This window comes from Apaloderma vittatum, unplaced genomic scaffold (assembly GCF_000703405.1).
Source record: "Apaloderma vittatum isolate BGI_N311 unplaced genomic scaffold, ASM70340v1 scaffold37219, whole genome shotgun sequence".
Classification (NCBI taxonomy): domain Eukaryota; kingdom Metazoa; phylum Chordata; class Aves; order Trogoniformes; family Trogonidae; genus Apaloderma; species Apaloderma vittatum.
The window spans coordinates 26,375-44,184 of record NW_009736516.1 but is presented as its reverse complement, the minus strand read 5'-3'; the positions used below and the strand labels follow the sequence as shown (position 1 = coordinate 44,184).

The window sequence follows — 17,810 nt, the reverse complement described above, 5'->3', positions numbered from 1 at the left end:
TGGGCGCACGTGAGGGGCGAAGGAGCGGGGGGGGTACGAGGGGTCACCCCGCTCCCAGCGTCGCTTTCACCGGAGCCCGCCCAGGTGAGGGGCTAAGAGTGCACACCTGGGGAGGGGTGGCCACCCGCACCCACCGCTCGGAGCTTCATCTCTCTTCTCCCTTACTTTAGGAGAGGGTTCAGGTCTCCAGGCGGTGAGCATCGGGGGTCCGACATGGCTAGAGGGAGCCCGGCGCCGTGGGTGCTGCCCTGGCTCTGCTTGGTGCTGGCGGTGCGCTCGGGCGAAGGGCAGGAGGAGAAAAAACCCTTCGGTGAAACGTGCCTGGAGGACTTCACGTCAGGGATGCCGGATTTGGTGCTGGATACCGACGCCTCCGTCCAGAATGGAGCCACCTTCTTGTCGTCGCCGACTGTCCGTCGGAGCAGGGACTGCGTGAGAGCCTGCTGTAAGGACCCGGCTTGTAACCTGGCTCTCGTGGAGCAGGTCCCAGGCACGGAAGAAGACCACATCCAGGGCTGTTTCCTCCTCAACTGCCTCTACGAGCAGGCTTTCGTCTGCAGGTTTGCCAGGAAGATCGGCTTTCTCAACTTCTTGAGGAAGGACGTGTACGATTCCTACCTGGCAATGCAGAATCACGGATCTAGTGGTAAGGTGCCCGGAGTGGATGTTTGGAAGAGCACTGACGGCCGCTGGTGCCAGCTCCTCCAGCCATCGTTTGTGAAGTTGTGCTGCTGAACAGTTGGGATAAAGCGGTGTGAGAGATGGGGCTTCTCTGTGTCCCTCTGCTGCAAAGGTTTTCCCTAACTTTCACGAACTCGCGTAAGATCTGTGCCTCAGTTTACCTGTTAGCAAAGCGAGAGGAAACTGTTCTTTAACCTGATTGAAGCGGGTGGAGTGAGTGTTTACCAAAGGCAGGCTGTGTTTTCCATACTTAACAACGTAGAGAAAAAGGTGGTGTTTTTCTTCTCCCTCTCCCCAAGCCTTTGAGGTTGGAAAGTGAAATCCTCTGAAAAACTACCCATCACCGCGTTTTAAAGGGCTGCATTAAGCTCTTAATTGCTCAGGGGCTGGAGGCAGGACGCAATCCACTTACTTTTCATTTTGCCACAGCTCAAATCTTGTGAGCAGCAGCTGGGATAGCGAGGTGTCTCGGTCTCGCTCTACTTGTTGGGGCTGGTCTTCCCTGCGAGGGCGCAGCTGGAGGGAGGCTGATTAGAAAACTCCCCCTTTGGGGATGAGTTTCCCTTCCCCAATCCCTGGGTCTCTGCTCTGGACAATTGCATGTGGACCCAGAAGACCCGGTGGGAAACAAACTAATCTGGAGCTGGCCACGCACCTTGCTGTTTCCAGAGAAATGCAGTGTTCAGAAACGCTGAAAACATGGCAGTTCCTCCTTTTGACTCCTTTCTCTGTGTTTTAGAGGAAGCTTAATGACGCTGGGACGTGCCTAGCCTGGCTGGGACTTTGGCAGCCATAATCAGTTTATTATATGTTGGTGCATAGGCAGGGCTGTTAGGGGATACCCATACGGGTAACCCTCCTCCCAGCCCACCTGTGGTGGGGATGGAAAGCATCTGTGAGGATGACAAGGGGAGCTGGGCTGCATGAGTTTAAAAGGGCTTTGATCTTCTGCTGATATGTGCCAGCCTGCGAGCCTTGCGGGTGCTGGAGGTGAGAAATGGCACTAAACCCCACACTGACCACTTTTGTCTGTCCTAAGTGCAGTGCAGGGGTTTTGGAGCAGGGCTTGGCTTCTGTGGAGCAGCCCTTGGGTGTCACTGGTTTGAGCAGAAGTGGCTCTCCTGTCCTCTGTCCCTGCTAGTCGCTTCTCACCCCATTTGAGGGCCTTCTGGTAAATCTGTTTCCCTGTTGCAGTAGTTGTCCTGCATTTCTGGTGCAGACTCCAAATCCTTTCCATGGGAGCTGCAGTTCATGAGGACCTGAAGCCCACATCTCCAGGTGGCATGCTGGCAGCTGTCTGAACTCCTACATGCTTTGTTGTAGGAGGAAAAGGGAATGCATCATCTCCAGTACATCCTGATTTCACAAGATTAGATTAAAATACAACGTGCTGTTGAGCAATTCAGTCTCTTCACCTCTGTGGATGCCATACAAGGAGACTGTAACCCCCCACTCCCACCTCCCGGGGCTGGTCACAGCGCCTGGCATCGCATGTGTTGGGGTCTCTAGAAAGCGTCCCTGGGTCACTGAGCTCTCCGTGCCACCAGCAGTGCTGCGTTTACAACTGCATGGCACCTGGCTGGAGCACCTCAACCACAAGAGCTGCCTTGCAGACCATCCCTGGTGCTGCTCTCACAGATGCTGGGATGGCTGGGGTGGAGCAGGAAGACCCAGGAGGGTTTATCGGTGAGAAGTGAAAAAACATGCCAGAAATGCTGTTAGGGATACTCTGCCTGCCGAGGCGGGCATGCCCCTCCTCGCTCACGTGGGGGTTTGCGCCACAATACCGCTGCAGGTGTAGGAAGGGCTCGATCCCTTCTGCAACCCATGTCTGCACTCTTGGAGGGTGCAGGGTGCCAGGCCGGTCTCCAGCTGGAGTGACAGACCCTGGGAAGCTCTCTCCTTCAGGTTTGGATCAGGCTGTGGTGTTCGTGCTGTGCTTTGATGGGAAATGTGTTTCCCTCCTCTCCTGGAATTTTTAGGCATTGTCTTTGACTGATGCCCAAAGCTTTGTGAATCACCCTGAATGACATCACAAGCCTGGCAGGAAAAGAGATGAAAGACTATTTATTAATCCAGAGCTGGAAAGGAGTTATTTTACTGGAGAAATCACAAATAATAACAAGAGGTAAATCAGACCATACAAGCTGGGCCCTCCTCCCCACAGCAACTTGATGAGACACTGGAGAATGCAGATCTCAGTTTTGGCTCAGATCCAAAGAAAAAAGTCCAAACCAAAACCCCAAGCCCCTCCAGCTGGAATTGGATCCACACGGGAGGAATGGGCCTGTCTGGGCAGGAAAGCAGGTGCTTGGCTGCCACTGAGGGGGATCGGGGATGGGTGCGAGGGTGCAGGTGCAGGGGGCCAAAAGAAGGAGCCTCTGGGCACTGAGCGTGTCCTCCTGGCAGAATAAGGAAGCTCTACAGCATTTTTGCTTCTGGACCTTTTGAGGATGACTGAAGAGGCCAGGTGAAATGAGTGTTAAGGAAGTTGTTTTCGAGGTGTCAGGTTTTCTTCCCAGATGCTTATAGGCAGAAAATCTTGGCCCAGGTTTTGGACTGGAGACAAAACTTCCCACTGTTGTGCTCTATCACTGTTAAAATGTGAAGCTCCAAGCCTGCTCTGGAGCCCAGGTTATTGTCACCTCCCTGAGACTGGCTCTAAAGGTCTGCAGGAAGTCGATATGCTGCTTTGTCATTCCTCACCCTCCTTTATGTGCTGCTGTTAGGTGTCCCAGGAGCTTTTAGGGCATGCCCATGTGGCAATCTTCAGAGGTCTCTACAATAATAAGGATTAAAAGCATGTTTTTTCTAGTGGATAGCAAAATGTATGTTTAATGATTCCAGTGGAGGGCGTTAAAGAAAAAAGCCACACATCGCAAGACCCATCCTGCTGCTACAGGGAGCAGACCTGTTGAATTAAGAGATTTATGTTTGTCCAGGAGGAGACTAGATAACACTTGAAAGAGGGAGCACAGCTGGGGGCTGCTGAATTGACAAATTTACTCGTAGAGTGTTTCCAGAGCCTGATGGAAGTAACTGAAAGCTGGGAAAGTATGATGGAGGAAGCACTGTATATGCTTGCCCTGTTCTTGCTCTTACTCGAGCATCCACAGAGAGACTGTTGGCGACTGAACACAGGACAGAGGCATCTTTGCGTGGGTTCACTGCAGCCACCCTTACAGTGTCATGACTTCAGAAAAACCTGCAACAATTAATTCAGCTGAAATCTAGCTTCTGCACGTTATCAGAGTATTTCTGAGTCGTTTGTAAGCTGGTGACGACAGCCTGGCTCTGTCTCTTGCCTATTGCAGCTAATGCACAGCCCAAAGTCTCTGATGTTATTGTTAAAAGGCGCTATCCCCTTAAATGATTCCTCAGCCTGAACTTTGGTGCGAGTTTTCTGCCTGGCTCACACGGGAGGGGCAGGCTCACCATGCACTTTATTGGTAATAATGGAGCCCAGTGTTTAAGTTAACTACGCCGAGCTTATTCTGGTCTAGGCAAACCAGTTCTGGGTGTGAAACTGGAAAATAACCTCCCTGAACCTTTGTCCGTTTCTTGAACCGAACCTTTTGTGGTGGTTGTGAAATGCTCGGTGACACTCTCCTCCTCCTGCTTTTTTTGTGAGTGGGAGATGGGAAACACTGGGGTACTGCAAGGTTCAGGGTGTGTCTGCTCCTGCCTCGCTGTGGAGAGAGATTTGCAGGTTAAAACTTCAGTAAGGCATTCAAAAAGGAGATCTCCCGGAATCGGAGGCTTATCCCTCTTCAAATGTTTGGTCCCATGCTGGTTTCTGATCTGCGGGCACAGCGTGACTGAAATGAGCCATGCTGGGATCCTGACTGGGGCAGAGACGGGTCCACTCACTGGTGTCCCCTTGGCTGATGCTGCTCAGCCCTGAGCTGAGCCTGCTGCTTGTCTTCCAGCATCCAGCTCAGGCCAGGGGAAGGGGAATTGCATGTTCAATACCCACATCACAGGTTCAGAGGCTAATCTATACTGGCAGAGCCCTCAGAGACCAGCCACTCCAGCTCACTGCTCAGGCAATAAGCAGTGAAGCTACTGTCACAAATTTACTGATATGGCTACCTCCTGTTGTGGCTCTGGTGCTATCTAAGAAGACTCGAGTAACAGAATGATCTTTACTAAAATGGCACAAAGACCTGCGGGTTTTTTTTCTCTGCCCACTAAAGCAAATCAGACTGGTTTCCTACACCCTGAGGATGGGTGGAAGGAGCCTGGGGCAGCAGCAGATTGCATTAATCTGAAAATATCATCCTTTCAGTATTGTTTGGGAGAGGTTAAGTTGACCTGCTGTGCGCACCTTTTACAAACCTCTACAGAAACCTCCGGAAATTAATGCTGAGAGCTGCTTGGCTCTGCATGAGTTGTCCAGAAACTATGTGGTTTTATCGTGACTGCATTTGCTGCCCAACGGGATGAATCTCTAGAGAAAGACCCTGCATTTTTTTTTCTCCAGGCAATGCGTAATTCTCCCTTTCTCCCTCCTCAGGCAAATTAACACTGTGGGGGCAGCATCTCCCGTTCTTACCTTTCCCTGTTACTAAGGAGAGTTTTCTAGTGGGCGAGATTTGAGTGAATCCTCCCTGAAAGCTGCTCATTTTTGAGTGACTTCCCTGGAAGCAAGGTCAGAGCAAAGCTTTAGCATTTGTGGGGTGAGCCGTGCTGCTGCCCACCCCTGCCCACCTGCTTTTGCAGCAGGCAGGCTCAGCTGGCTGCTTCTGACTCTGGAAATCTCCAAGGTTGTGTGTCTTGTGGATGCTGGGATTTTGATGGCCTCATTCCCGCTCCTGTCTCTGCTGCTAGCCTGCCCAGTGGCCTTGAGCAGTGGCTTTTGTCCCCAGTAAAGGTCTTTCCCCTGGTGAGAAGTGTCCCCGCTGCAGACAGCAGTGGCTGCAAGAGCCCCTTGGTGACCCTTAGAAAGTTTTCCAGCTCTTCCTAGTTGCAACCTAAAAACATTCTGAGATATTTTCAAGCATTACCTGATCATCTCACTTACTCAGGGTGTATCTGGCACCAGCCAGCGCTGGAATGGAGGAGATCTGGTTTTCTGTGAATTTGTGTCTTGAGGGCAAGAGCTGTTATCTCAACTGCAAAAGAGAAATCTCCAAGCTAGGAGCTTTGCAAGCGCTTTCTGCCCTGGGATTTCACTGGTGCCTGCAGGTTTGGGTAGTGAGGTCCCTAGTAGGGTCTCTCCCCCCGCCTAGATGCTGAGTGTTGAAGCCCTTGTAGGAATTTAATATCTTTTAGATTCCTGTTCCCCCATCAAATTGGGTTCAAATTTACTTATTATTAGAGGCGAAGCCAGTAAAAGCACTGTATGCACAAGCCTCAAAACTAGGTAAAATTTTTAAAAAAGAAAAACCCTAAAGTACTAAGGCATATAAACCTGCTTTTAAGCATTTTTGATTGATCAAACTTTTCTCTGCTATCGTAAAGAAAAGATATTTCACCTTCCAATGTATTTTGTAAATGGAAGTGGAAGTTGTCACTTAATGATGCGACTCCAGAAGAATGTCCTCCCCAGTAAAGAGCGTGGCAGTGAGCAGCATCATAAAGCTTTAATCTCCCTGTTAATTACAGAGTTTTACAGCAGAAACTTTCGATAGTCAAAAGAGCATTATAGCAAAGGTAACTTTCATTTTTCAAACGGGCTTTCGGAGGAAAACAACCCAAATGGAGAATCTCCCTTCTGTGAGCAGGTTATGAAGCTCAGATGGAGAACAGCCACGTTGCCACTGAAGGCTTTATATAGTCAGTGTAGTAGAAATGCTCCAAAGTCACTGAGCTTTCTAGTGTCCTTTTATTTCTAGTGGGAGTGTCCCCTTGGCAGTCACCACAGATAAGCAGATACTCTGACTGTTTTTCTGAAGGTGAGAAGGGTTGGGATATTTGATTAGTCAGAGATAGGATCTGGAGAAGTTGCTGACCCATTGATCAGAACCGAGGTTTTACACTTCACGGTGAAACCCACAATCCGAGGTAACTCAATCGTACATGCTCAGAAGCATACATGGAAGCGTACATGCTTAGAAATGACAAGGAAACATTTGGAGGTGTGAGTTAATGATCAGCCTCTGCGTTACTGAAGAACTGGTCTTTCCCTTGTGCAATTGCACCCGCCTCCCGGGCTCACGCTGGCGGGAGGGTGGCAGGGAGCAGGCTGCATTTCTCCCTGGCAGGCTCATGGCATTCTTCTGGCAGGAATGGCAGGAACGTGCCCCCTTTCCAGAGCTCCTCGTGCTGTCTGCAGCGTGGTGGTGGGGCTGGTTTTCCCTGTTCAGTTTGGAAAGTGTTGCCAGCTCCAGTCATGGCTTTCACCTAGGAATGTTCTCGTGGCAAGACCGCTTGAAAATAAAGCAAAACTCCATTTATTTGTTCTGCTGGCCCTGCTTGGGGTCTTTCAGTAGTCTTTGCGCCTGATTGAGGCAGGACCCATCACTCTGGCATGGAGCCCTGAGGAAGGGGTGGCAGGGACATGTGCCTCACCCAAAGGCGAGAAAACACCAGGGTGGGCGTCTCTCTTTCGGTCCAGCTGGATCTTCTCTGCCTCCTTTGGTGGTTGGATCAAACCCAACAATATGAGCTTGATCCCATATTGTTCCCACCTGAGACTTAAATGAAAAGATGGAATAAAAAAATGAAGCCAATGACAGACTGCAGTGAGCTCACAGGCTGGTGTGATGAATGTAACCAGAAGCCCTGCAGTTGCACAAGCTAGAAGTGTCTGACCTCTTCTCACGCAGTAACACCGCAGCCCCGTCAGCCTGGCTGGGAGGAAAGCTGAGGTTCTGCCATGCACACAAGGATAGAATGTATTCGTTGCTAAAAGATACTGGAAAATAGGAAATTCTGGGTGTTAAGTGATCTGGAATACGTGCTGCAAAGCCCCTCTATCCTACTGAATTTAGTGATGAAAGATCTAAAAAGTAGCTGGTTTTGAATGTCAGGTTTGTTTGTATATATGCCTTGTATTTAACGTGCTTTCAGCAGGCTCTAGCAAGAATCAGCAGCTGGAACCTGAATCCAGAAACATTCACAACGGGAAATCAGGAGCAAGTTGACAAGAGTGAAAATAATTAGCTGATGGAGTAGTTTTCTAAGGGCTTTGAGCACTAATTTTCTTCTTCAGTCACAGTCGATATAACTGTGTAATGGCAGAGTGATTTATAGCTAGCTTATAAATGACGATCGATGCCTTTTACCAAAGGCTCGGCTTGAACCTGAACATTGAGTCTTGGACTTGGCACGGGCGCTAGCAGGTGGAGTTTTATGGCCTGAGCTATGCAGGAAGCCTGTGATCAGAGACATTCGGACCTAAAGGAGTTATAAGTCAGGCTCAATGGTGTCATTGTATAGGCTGTTCTGGCTGGCACAGGCAGGGACGAGTTTTTATGTATTACAGTCTGGAAAAGCATTTACTGGATTGTAGAAGCAGCCGGCAAGCTAATTGATGGAATAGCACAAAAACAATCTCATGAATGGCATTTGTGTGCTTTTTTAAGGCATGTATGTCAGAGAATGGGGTGGAAGATTGAGGTGGAGGAGAGAGATTTCCCATCCAAATCCTGCATTGTGTAGCTCTGGCTAAGTCTCCTAACACCATGCTTGGAGGTGGTGGTAGGAATGACAAGAGTCCGTTCCACGTTCTTCAACACTCACATCACGTCGTCTCCCTAAGCACAGGTGGAGATTGCTCCATGCCGTTTTGCGAGGACGTGGCCCGACGGTCAGGAGCACAATGGCTTTAGCCACAGGAACACCCGCTTGTGGTGGCTTCTGTGGGCAGAAGTGGCCAGGGAGCCAACTGGCTCAAAGGCACTGCTACAGCGGGTTGCTGAGTTACTAAATTAGTGAGGGTGGTAATAACGGTGTCGATTGTCTGTTGCTTGCTCAGGGCTGGAAGAAGCACAGCTGTATGAAAGTGATTTCCTTCCAGTTGCTGAACTCTGAATCGATTTAGCCCAGAAGAATCCCCCTCCCTTGTCTTCCTGCAATGGAGAGGAAGGCTGGACCCTTCAGCCTCTTACCCAAGCCTTGTTCTGCGTTTCTTCTCTAGATGACCATCCTCCAATAGCCCGCACTGGCATGGACATGAGGGTGCAGCCAGGGGAGCCAGTGATGCTGAGAGGCACAGAGAGCACGGATGACCGAGGGATAGTCAGCTATGAATGGAAACAGGTCCTCGGGGACCCTTCCGTGGAGATGAAGGTAGGGAGCTGCAGGAGCGAAGCAGCTTGCTCAGTGTCACCTGTGGTCTGCCACTAGGTTGGGCTCTCACAGCCACTAACTTAGAGGTCACCTTGTCCTTCCCTCCTTGAGCCAGTCCACCCACGAGCCTGTCCCCAAAAGCTATGGAGATTTTCCTGGACTTTGCCTTCCTTTAGAGCCCAGGTTCCTCCTCCTATTTTATCTGAGCTGGAGCAGAAGTCATGTCTCCTGACTGGCTCCAAGATCTCTGGGGTGTGAACACGGCCTATCTCATAGATGTGACATGTGGCTTGTGGCTTTAGAAGAGCAAAATGATTACTGTTAAACTTCTTCAAAATATTCTGGGAAGCCGTGGAGCTCTTGTGGCACCTTTTGGAAGAATTAGCAAATTAGTGCATCAGGGCCACAGCTGATTTTGAAGGTCAGCAATGACTAGCTCTAGGGTGCTGAGGGGGCTACGGGAATCTGGGAGTGCTCCTTTCCTTTTCCTTCCCTGCAGCCCAACCAAAAGATCTTTCAGGGGAATTAAAAAAAAAAAGAATCCTCAAGTATTATACCTTGTTAACTACATTAAGATGATATATAGTAACACGCTGTTCTCTTGAAACCTAACCCAAAAGGCAGATAGTGTGGGAATGGAGGCCCAATATTATTGGCAAATATAGGAGGAAAATTTGTGTCACTAATATAACAGCTTTCTATTCTGAATTTACTCTCTTTGAGAGACTTCTCAGCAAGCAAAGAAATAGGCACTCATTTCCATCTCTAAAATGAAATATACTTGTCATATTAAAAATGAAAGAGTATATTTTTCCTAAACATACCTTATTCCCTGTGTACTAAGTAAATGTTTCATAATAGGTTTTATTTTTTAAAAACCAGAATAGAAACTACAGATATGTCAGTCCTCTTCAAATATTTTTATTTTCCCTCCTGCCTTCACAAGCCCCAAAATAAGAAATATCTGATTATGCTTGAGGTGCTCTTTCTCTCTGCTGTTCCAGCCCATGGATTTGCAGGGATTGTACAGCACTGAGACATCTGCTTGGGAGTTTCCAGCCAAGCTCCTTTCTTCCTGGTGCACGAACATGGGCCTTGCATGGCTCATCAGAGGTACCTTCTTCTGCAATAAACCTTCCTTTTGCATTCTCAGAAGCACGAAGAAGATCAGGTAGAAATCTCCAACCTACAGCCGGGGACTTACGTCTTCCAGCTTACTGTCACGGACACTGCGCAACAGCAAGACTTCACCAACATCACCATCATGGTCCTGAATTCTGAGCAGACTGAAGGTGAGCCTGAGCCCTCAGATGTCTTAACTGGAGTCCCCAAGCCTGGGTCCTGCTCTGGCGTTGCTGAGGCTCTTCTCAGAGGGGTAGATGGGAAAAGAGCACAACCAAGAGACTGGACTCGCATGGCAACTTTTCCCAGTGAAGCCTGCACCTGACCGGCAGTGGAAGATCTCCCCATTCATAGCAATCTGGTTTAGGGATTTCGCATCCTCTTGCCGAAGAGGTGGCCTGCAGTAACCCCATCCTCTCTGTGCGTCATTGCCCTCTGCTGAGTGACGCCGGAGTAGCTGAAGCCCAAGGTGCAACTGAGGGTGTAAAACAGGAGAACCTGAAAGGTCTTGTTGACTCCATAGGTTTGCTGTGAAGGCCGTAATTCCCTTAAGCTGCAGGATAGGTGGAGCTGTCTGCATGACATTCCAAGCGTCCCAAGTTTATTTATATGTTTTACTTTAATGGCCTTGTTTAATGATCAAAATATTCAGCATTACAAGTACACTAGGAACAAGGAGTTCTTGGACAAATAGTTTACTAGTAGTTAAGCAGGGAATGTCTTCTCCTACCACAGGTACCATAAAAATATTAGAACAGCCATATCAAGTGACGCTAATGGTCCGTTCAAAATCCAGTACGATGCATGCAACAGTGTCCAGAGGTTGGTACTTTGGAAAGAGTACGAGAACACGACATGCTATTAGTAAATCCCTACTGTGCTTGGCTAGTTCCGAAGGAATTTGCAGCTGGGAGAATTTTCTAAGCAGAAGATGGTGGCTTCGTGTTTAATAGCCATGGATGAATCCCATTTTGACCTCATGGAGTCTTTACTCAGCAGCAACATCCTGAATCAGGGAGTTTCAGAGCTTAACTATGTGCTGTGTGGAGAAGCAGCTCCCTTTGTTTTATAGATGTGGGACCTTCTAATTTAATTTTGTCTCCCTGCCTTTCATTTAAGGAAATCTATACCATGATTCCCTGCTCACCTTCTCCATGCTACTCACGGTTTTATAAATCTTTCAGATGAATGTCCACACTGTTGACAAACTTACTTTTGGAAGACTTTCTCCTTTGTATATGTAAAGGCAAAGCAAGCTAACCAGAGCCTTTTATGTTACCTTTCTTGATAGAGCATTGTTTGACTCCTAAGAAGGTGGGCTGGTGTCGGGGTTCTTTTCCACGTTGGTTTTACAACCCAAGCCTTCAGAAGTGTGAGGAGTTCATTTTTGGTGGCTGCAAGCCCAACAAGAATAACTACTTACGGGAAGAGGAGTGTAATCTTGCCTGCAAGAATGTTAGAGGTGAGTCTTCTTCAAAAATCAGCCCCCTCTTTCTCATAGGATTGGGATGACCCTGTGGGCAGCTTCTTGTCTGGCAGCTAGTCAGAGCCTAGAGAGCTGAGGACACCGGACTAATTATGATGGGGTGTCCTAGTCTTACACTGCCAACGTATCTGACCCAGCTCCTGGAGTGCTGCAGTCCTGGTCGGTGTCTCTGGTATGTCTCTGACTGCAAAAACCCTCACCAAATCTTCCTGTTACATCTGAAATCTAAATTCAGAGGGTAGCATTGTGCTGTGAGGGAGCCAGAAGTGCTTCGCTCACAAAATGAAATTAATCTTCCTCCTTGGCACCCTCCTAGCCTGGTCTGAGAATGATTTAGAGCTGCCTCAGGTAAAGGGGCTGAGCCTCTGCCAGGCCTTTTGCGGTGCACAGCTGAAGGAAGAGACAAAAGCCTTGGAAAAGAAAGATCGTTTGGTCATGGTCTAGCTAGTGGTGGGAAGTTCCCCTGTGGTCCTCCAGGTCTGCCTCACATGGGTACTGCCGGGTGGTGGGCATCCGTATGTCCCCTCCCTAGCCACTCCAGGCTTGCTTCCAGAAAATAGGCACTTCTTAGGTGAGATATGAAAGCGAGGTAAAGCTGGTCTTGAGCTGACAGGATGATGTGGTGGTAAATGTATTTTGTTTTTCCCCTTGTCTCCTCAGGTGCTGTCGGTGGGCGTCAACAGCCAGGTGAGCCCCTGTAATCCCGCGGTGCACTCAGGCTCAGTGTCTCACATCCATTCCCGTGGCTTTTGATTAGCACTCACTCAGTGTGGAAAGCGAGGCACTGGAGACTAATTTCCTTATTAAGCATTTCACTTCCACGTCATCACATAATCCAAGTTTGGAATTACCCCTGAAGGTCATCTGGTCCAACTTACTACTCAAAGCAGGGCCAGCTCTGAGTCACGTTGGTTTGCTCAGGACTACATCCAGTCCAGTTTTGGATATCTCTGATTAAGGAGATTTTACATTTTTTCTGGCCAGACTGTGCCCGTACTTGATAATCCTCATTTTAATTTTTTTCCCCTTACGTTGTATCACTTTACCTTGTTCCTGCTTATCCTATTACTGTGTGCCTCCAGAATGAGTCTGTCTCATCTTTTCCATAATTTCATGCTAGGTCTTGTGCTCCAGCCTCTTGCTCGGCCTCTGCTGGATTCACTCCAGTAAGCCAATTTCTTTTGTGCTCTGGAGAGCTCGGGACTGGGCACAGTACTTGGTGCTTGGGACCACCTTTGGAGCAGAGGGGAGTAACCTCTCTTCTCTGTTGGCCCTCACAGCTCGGTGTGCAGGTTTCAGCTTGGCTTTCCTAATTTAGTCCCCCATGCTTGGGCAATGTCTCCGTATTCTTCTGAGTAACTCCTTCTTGCTTCTATCTTCTGTGTATTTCTTTTCTGACAGGAAGCATGGCCGTTCCCAGAGCAATGTTTCTTTCATAAACAATATTTTATTTTCTTTTTTTTTGAGTCTAGGGTGGCATGAAGAGACACCTTAAGCAATCTGCTTTGTTTCTTGTTTGCCAGCCCTATCAGTAGCTTTTAAGGCCTTTGTAAAGCATCTGCGTGGCAGGGAGCAACACTGAATTTTAACGAGCTATCCAAACTGTTTCTGACGCAGTGTGCAACGGGCAGTGCCAGCCCCCCTACTTCAGATGCAAGGATGGCTGCTGCATTGATGCCTATCTGGAGTGTGACGAAACTCTCGACTGTGCCGATGGATCGGACGAGATGTATTGTGAACAATGTAAGTGTTTCAAATTCTGGCTTAGTTGACTTCATATCTGCCCAGGGATGAGTGCAGTGCAAGTTACAGGTGTTGACTTGGTGCTTTTTGGTGCCTTCTGTTCTTGTCTCTGACCCTGTGTTACCTCTTTCCACAGTATTTTATCTGCAGGTTCTGCCATCTCCCATATCTCTGCTGACTGTAAGAGCTCATCTTCCTTCTGGGATGTTTCCTGGTTCCTAAACACCCTTCGACTCTCTTCTCTGCACCTGTCTGTAAGACCTCAGAGCCTGTCCTCCCCCCTGCCTTTCAGTATTTTTTCTCCCTGAATGACCTTACCTCCTCTCCTAGAGCTGGGTGATGGGAAATGAAGCCCTGATTTCTCCCAGTCTGTCCAGTGTCACAGTCCTTTTAACGTTCTCTTGTTATGCTAATGTAAATGCACAGTGGTGAGCTGCCCAAGTCCTCGGTCCCTCTTCCCTTCCTTCCTCCCTCTTCTGACAGAATTCCCATAACCACTCTCCTATAAGTGGGTGCTTTGTTGCCTTTTCAGATTGCAAGCATACAATTCATCTCTCTTGTCCTCTCTTATGTCCTACGCTAGTGCTCTTTCACACTTAAAACCTGGAGTGCTAGCAGTTTCCCCATGCTTCTTTATTGGGAAAAAACAGGAGAGCAGCCTTTGTTTTCCTTAGTTTTGAGTCTGTAGAACGGAAATTGCGAATAGTTTCTTATTACTGCGTTTTATTTTCTCCATCTCCCTCTTGTGGCTTTGAGATATTTAAAAACCTCAAATTGTATCTCCCTTTTCCTGGCTTGGGGTGGCAAAGGAATATGCAGGAAAGCCCTGTCTGCTCCTGTCTGTGTGGAAGGAGGCATTTCTTATGCATTCAACTCATGAGAGAAGTTTTAACGTGTAATTTTCTCTTGCAGATGCTCGTGAGTTCAATAGACTGCAGAAAATCAATGTCACACGTAAGCAAGGTACGTACTATCCATAGCACCTAGGCTGACATCTGCCAGATTTTGGGTTTCATTTCAGTCTCTTGTTTCCTGGTAAAAATGCTTCCCTGTATAACTCCAAAAATAGGTGTAGCATCTGGGTAGTCCCCATACTAAAAATGAGCGAGGGCTTGTTCTCTTGCCTGGGGGACAGCTGGCTTTCCCTCTCCTGCCTAAACTTCTTCCAGCCCAGCTGGCCTCATGCTTATCACCCGCTGGGCACGATAGCTGGCCTGTGCAAAACCCCGCGGCACCTTTTTTTTGTAAATAATACAAACCAAAGCAGTGTAGGGGACACAACAACGGCATAGCATGAGTAATCATATGCCTGTGCTCGACCCCATACCTTTGCCTTGTTGGTGCTAGTGTAGGCAGCGGCACTATCGCTGTACGTGTGTTTCTCCCAAGGCAGCTGAAATGCAGCTTGCCTGTAGAGGAGATGCGAGCCAAACTGTGATTTCTGTGTGTCCAGGCTCTTCACGTTCCATTCTTCCTCCTGAAGAGAACAGATCGTTTTGGCAAGGGATCGAATCTGATGTCTAGCATGACAGGCTCTGATGTTCCTTTCTCCTCCTTGCTAGTCGGGTTTAGTGCTGTTCTGGTGCAAGCAGAAAGTGCTGTTGCTCTGGGAACACACTGCCTGGACTAGAGCACCCCTCCCTTGCTTTGCCAGGTCACTGTGTGGACTTGCCTGATACTGGACAGTGCACCGAGAGCATCCCTCGCTGGTACTATAACCCCTTCTCGGAGAAATGTGACCCTTTCACCTACGGGGGCTGTGATGGCAACAACAACAACTTCCAAGAAGAGGAAGAGTGCATGAAGTCATGTTCAGGCATCACAAGTAAGCTGACATAGCAAGTGCTGGATTTTTACTGATTGAGTTATGAAATTCACTCCAGATTAAATTCTGTGGTCTCCAAGAGGCAGTGATTTAGGAGCTTTCAGTCAAAGCAGCTCTGCTCTCAAACCTTGGCCGTGCCTCACAGCGTTCTTCAACGTGACCGATGGCTTAAAGGGAATGGTGTGTCTCCAGCATCTTTCTGCAATGCAGCTGGTCATTTCTCAGAGCTGGAGAATATTTTGTGTGCTGATGTTGAAAAAGGGAACAGAGCAGGATGACAAAACTAACCATACTAATGGTGTGGCCTCTCTAAAAAGAATCTTAACTTTCTAGCTTGGCTCCAGTTCTCCCCAAGTGGGAGGGGAAAAATTAAGGAAATCCTCAGTGACACATATTAGGCAGAAATTTTAAACAGTCAAGAGGGAAAAGTTTATGCTGTAGAGCTTTGTACATGTAGCTGTGGAGGCCACTAGCTGAAGCAGGGAATTCTGCCAAAGTGTATCTGTTAAGAGGCAAACTGTTGCTGATTTTTTGAAGTGCTGCTCTCGGCCACACTGTGCCTCACAGCCTGCCCCGGGAGCTCCATACCGTGGCTGTAAAGAGGGCTGCTGTATGCGTTCCGTCACTTCCGAGCACTGGAAATATGCTCTTCAGAAATCTGCCTTGTCCCTCGTTCCTGGCCTTCTTTATAATTTTTTTTTCCCCTCTCTCTGCTCCCAATTCAGAAGCAGATGTCATTGGCCGGAGATGGGAATCATTTGAGTCTCAAGGTGCTGTCTTAAGTGAGTAACAGTTTTTCTTACAGTTGATGCTTGTTGCTTTTACCCTGTCCTGAAAAATATCTTGTCTTTCCTTGCAAATAATAGCATTCTCTCCTCATCACCTTTTGAAGCTAAGGGAACAATGTGGGATTTGTGGGGTGCTGTCAATGGCAAGAGATGCTTCTGTGCACTGTGCATCTGGGGTCCAACTTCTCCTGTCTGTGACTCAGTAGCTCATATCAGAGACTCCTGATTTTCCTTCCATCAACTTGCATAAATGCTCCTCTGTTTAACATCCAAAAATGGCAAGTAAAATTCTTCGTAAGGGACTGGTTCATATAAGGACCACTAACTTCTGCAAGAAGTAAGGCCCATGTGGGTGCTTTCTGTGACCACTCCTTGGTGGCCTGCCTGTTGACACATGAAGCCAGGCCAGCGTTGCAGAAGAGCTTAATATTCGTTGGGGTGTCAAATGGCCAAGCCTGTTGAAATCACCAAATAGCCTTTAGAGGGCGTGGTGCATCTGAGAAATGATGGGAATCATAATTTGGGAGAGACAGGCTCACTACTCTGGCCATATCCTTATGCCATGCGGTTGCCTTCTCTATTCTTTGCCCAGATGTGCAGTGACCACCCTGCTGTCAGGCCAGCTGCTGCTCACCGTTTTTTCTTTGCCAGCACAGCTTCTGCCGCAGCTTTTGTCTTTGCTTCTTCCTGACCCCTCCTGCTCCGTCAGAGTTCGTCTAGGAGCCCTGCTGACCTGTTCCTCTATCCCCCGCAGGTGTCTTTGAGGTGGTCATTGCCGTGCTCCTCGGGATCTGCATCATGGTGGTCCTGGTGATCATCGGCTACTTCTTTCTGAAGAAGAGGAAGAAGAACAGCCGACGCCGTCAGCCGGCCACTGCTACCAACTCAACCCTCTCCACCACAGAGGACACTGAGCATCTGTTTTACAGCAGTGCCACCAAACCAGTCTGACCTACACCCTCTCTCTTTCCAGCCCAGCACTAGGGCACTCCCCAAAACTCCCATTTTTAGTCACGGGCCTGTGCCTGAAGGACTTTTTCTCTTCAAAGACATTTGTAGCATCAGGCCAAGATCTAGCCATGATTTGGCAGTACTAGTGCTTGTGATTGTCTTGGCTGAATGGCTGCTCTGGAAAGTGAAGATCTGGGAGCTTTTTGATGCTCTCTGATGTCTATCCCCTCGTAACCTCAAACAATCCAGTGACACTCTGAAGTGCAGCTTTCTTCCTGCTCAAATCCAGAGCACAACTTCACTCAAATTACAGAAGGACACTGGGACTGGATGTGTGTGACATTCACGTTGGTGAATGGTGCAAGCTCACCAGAGCCAGCAATTTTTTTTGTTTGCAGTGCTACTTTCTTCCATCCAACCTCGTATTTTCCTTCCTTTCCCTCAGTCCTCTCCAAGGTGGCCTTGCCTCCCAGCAGTCCTCCTGGTCATGGTGACCCTCCTGAGGGCTGTGAGCTTCACATAACCACCCAGACCGGTTCCAGGAGCTCTGTGACACTCTCAGTGGTTCCTGGTTTTGAGATGGAAGGAAACAGAAATACCTGCTTTAATCACTAGGTTTTTCTTTTTAACAGAAAAGCTCACCTAGATTTTTTTCTGCCTGGCTGCCGTGTTACAGCCTCCTACGTACAGTATGTGTCCAACATTTTCTGTCTGTGAGTCACACTGGTTGCTTAGCCATTGTTCACTCTGAACCCAAACACACTGCAAAAATACCTATTTATTTTCACATGAAAGGAAAGGAAATATCCCTACTTGTCCTGCTGATGATAAGGGAAGGGTGGAAGGACGCAGCTGCCTCAAAGCTGCAGCTTTGATTTTAAGGTTCTCTCCCCCGAGCATGCAGCCTGACCGGAGTCCCCGGCATCTCCCAGAGCGCAGGAGCCAGCTAATGTCTCCGGGCTTCCTCACCCCTGCTGGC

At 48.5% G+C, this 17,810-nt stretch overlaps 1 protein-coding gene across 1 annotated transcript; it reads left to right on the top strand.

Annotated features, from left to right (window-relative positions):
* Positions 1 to 213: 213 nt before the first annotated feature.
* Positions 214 to 17,048, top strand: SPINT1 (serine peptidase inhibitor, Kunitz type 1). Its single transcript, XM_009876987.1, has 10 exons — positions 214 to 646; positions 8,765 to 8,916; positions 10,070 to 10,208; positions 11,330 to 11,500; positions 12,185 to 12,211; positions 13,142 to 13,267; positions 14,180 to 14,230; positions 14,922 to 15,092; positions 15,818 to 15,874; positions 16,635 to 17,048. The coding sequence occupies exons 1-10, from the start codon at positions 214 to 216 to the stop codon at positions 16,829 to 16,831; spliced, it is 1,524 nt and encodes a 507-aa protein (XP_009875289.1). The 3' UTR covers positions 16,832 to 17,048.
* Positions 17,049 to 17,810: the final 762 nt, after the last annotated feature.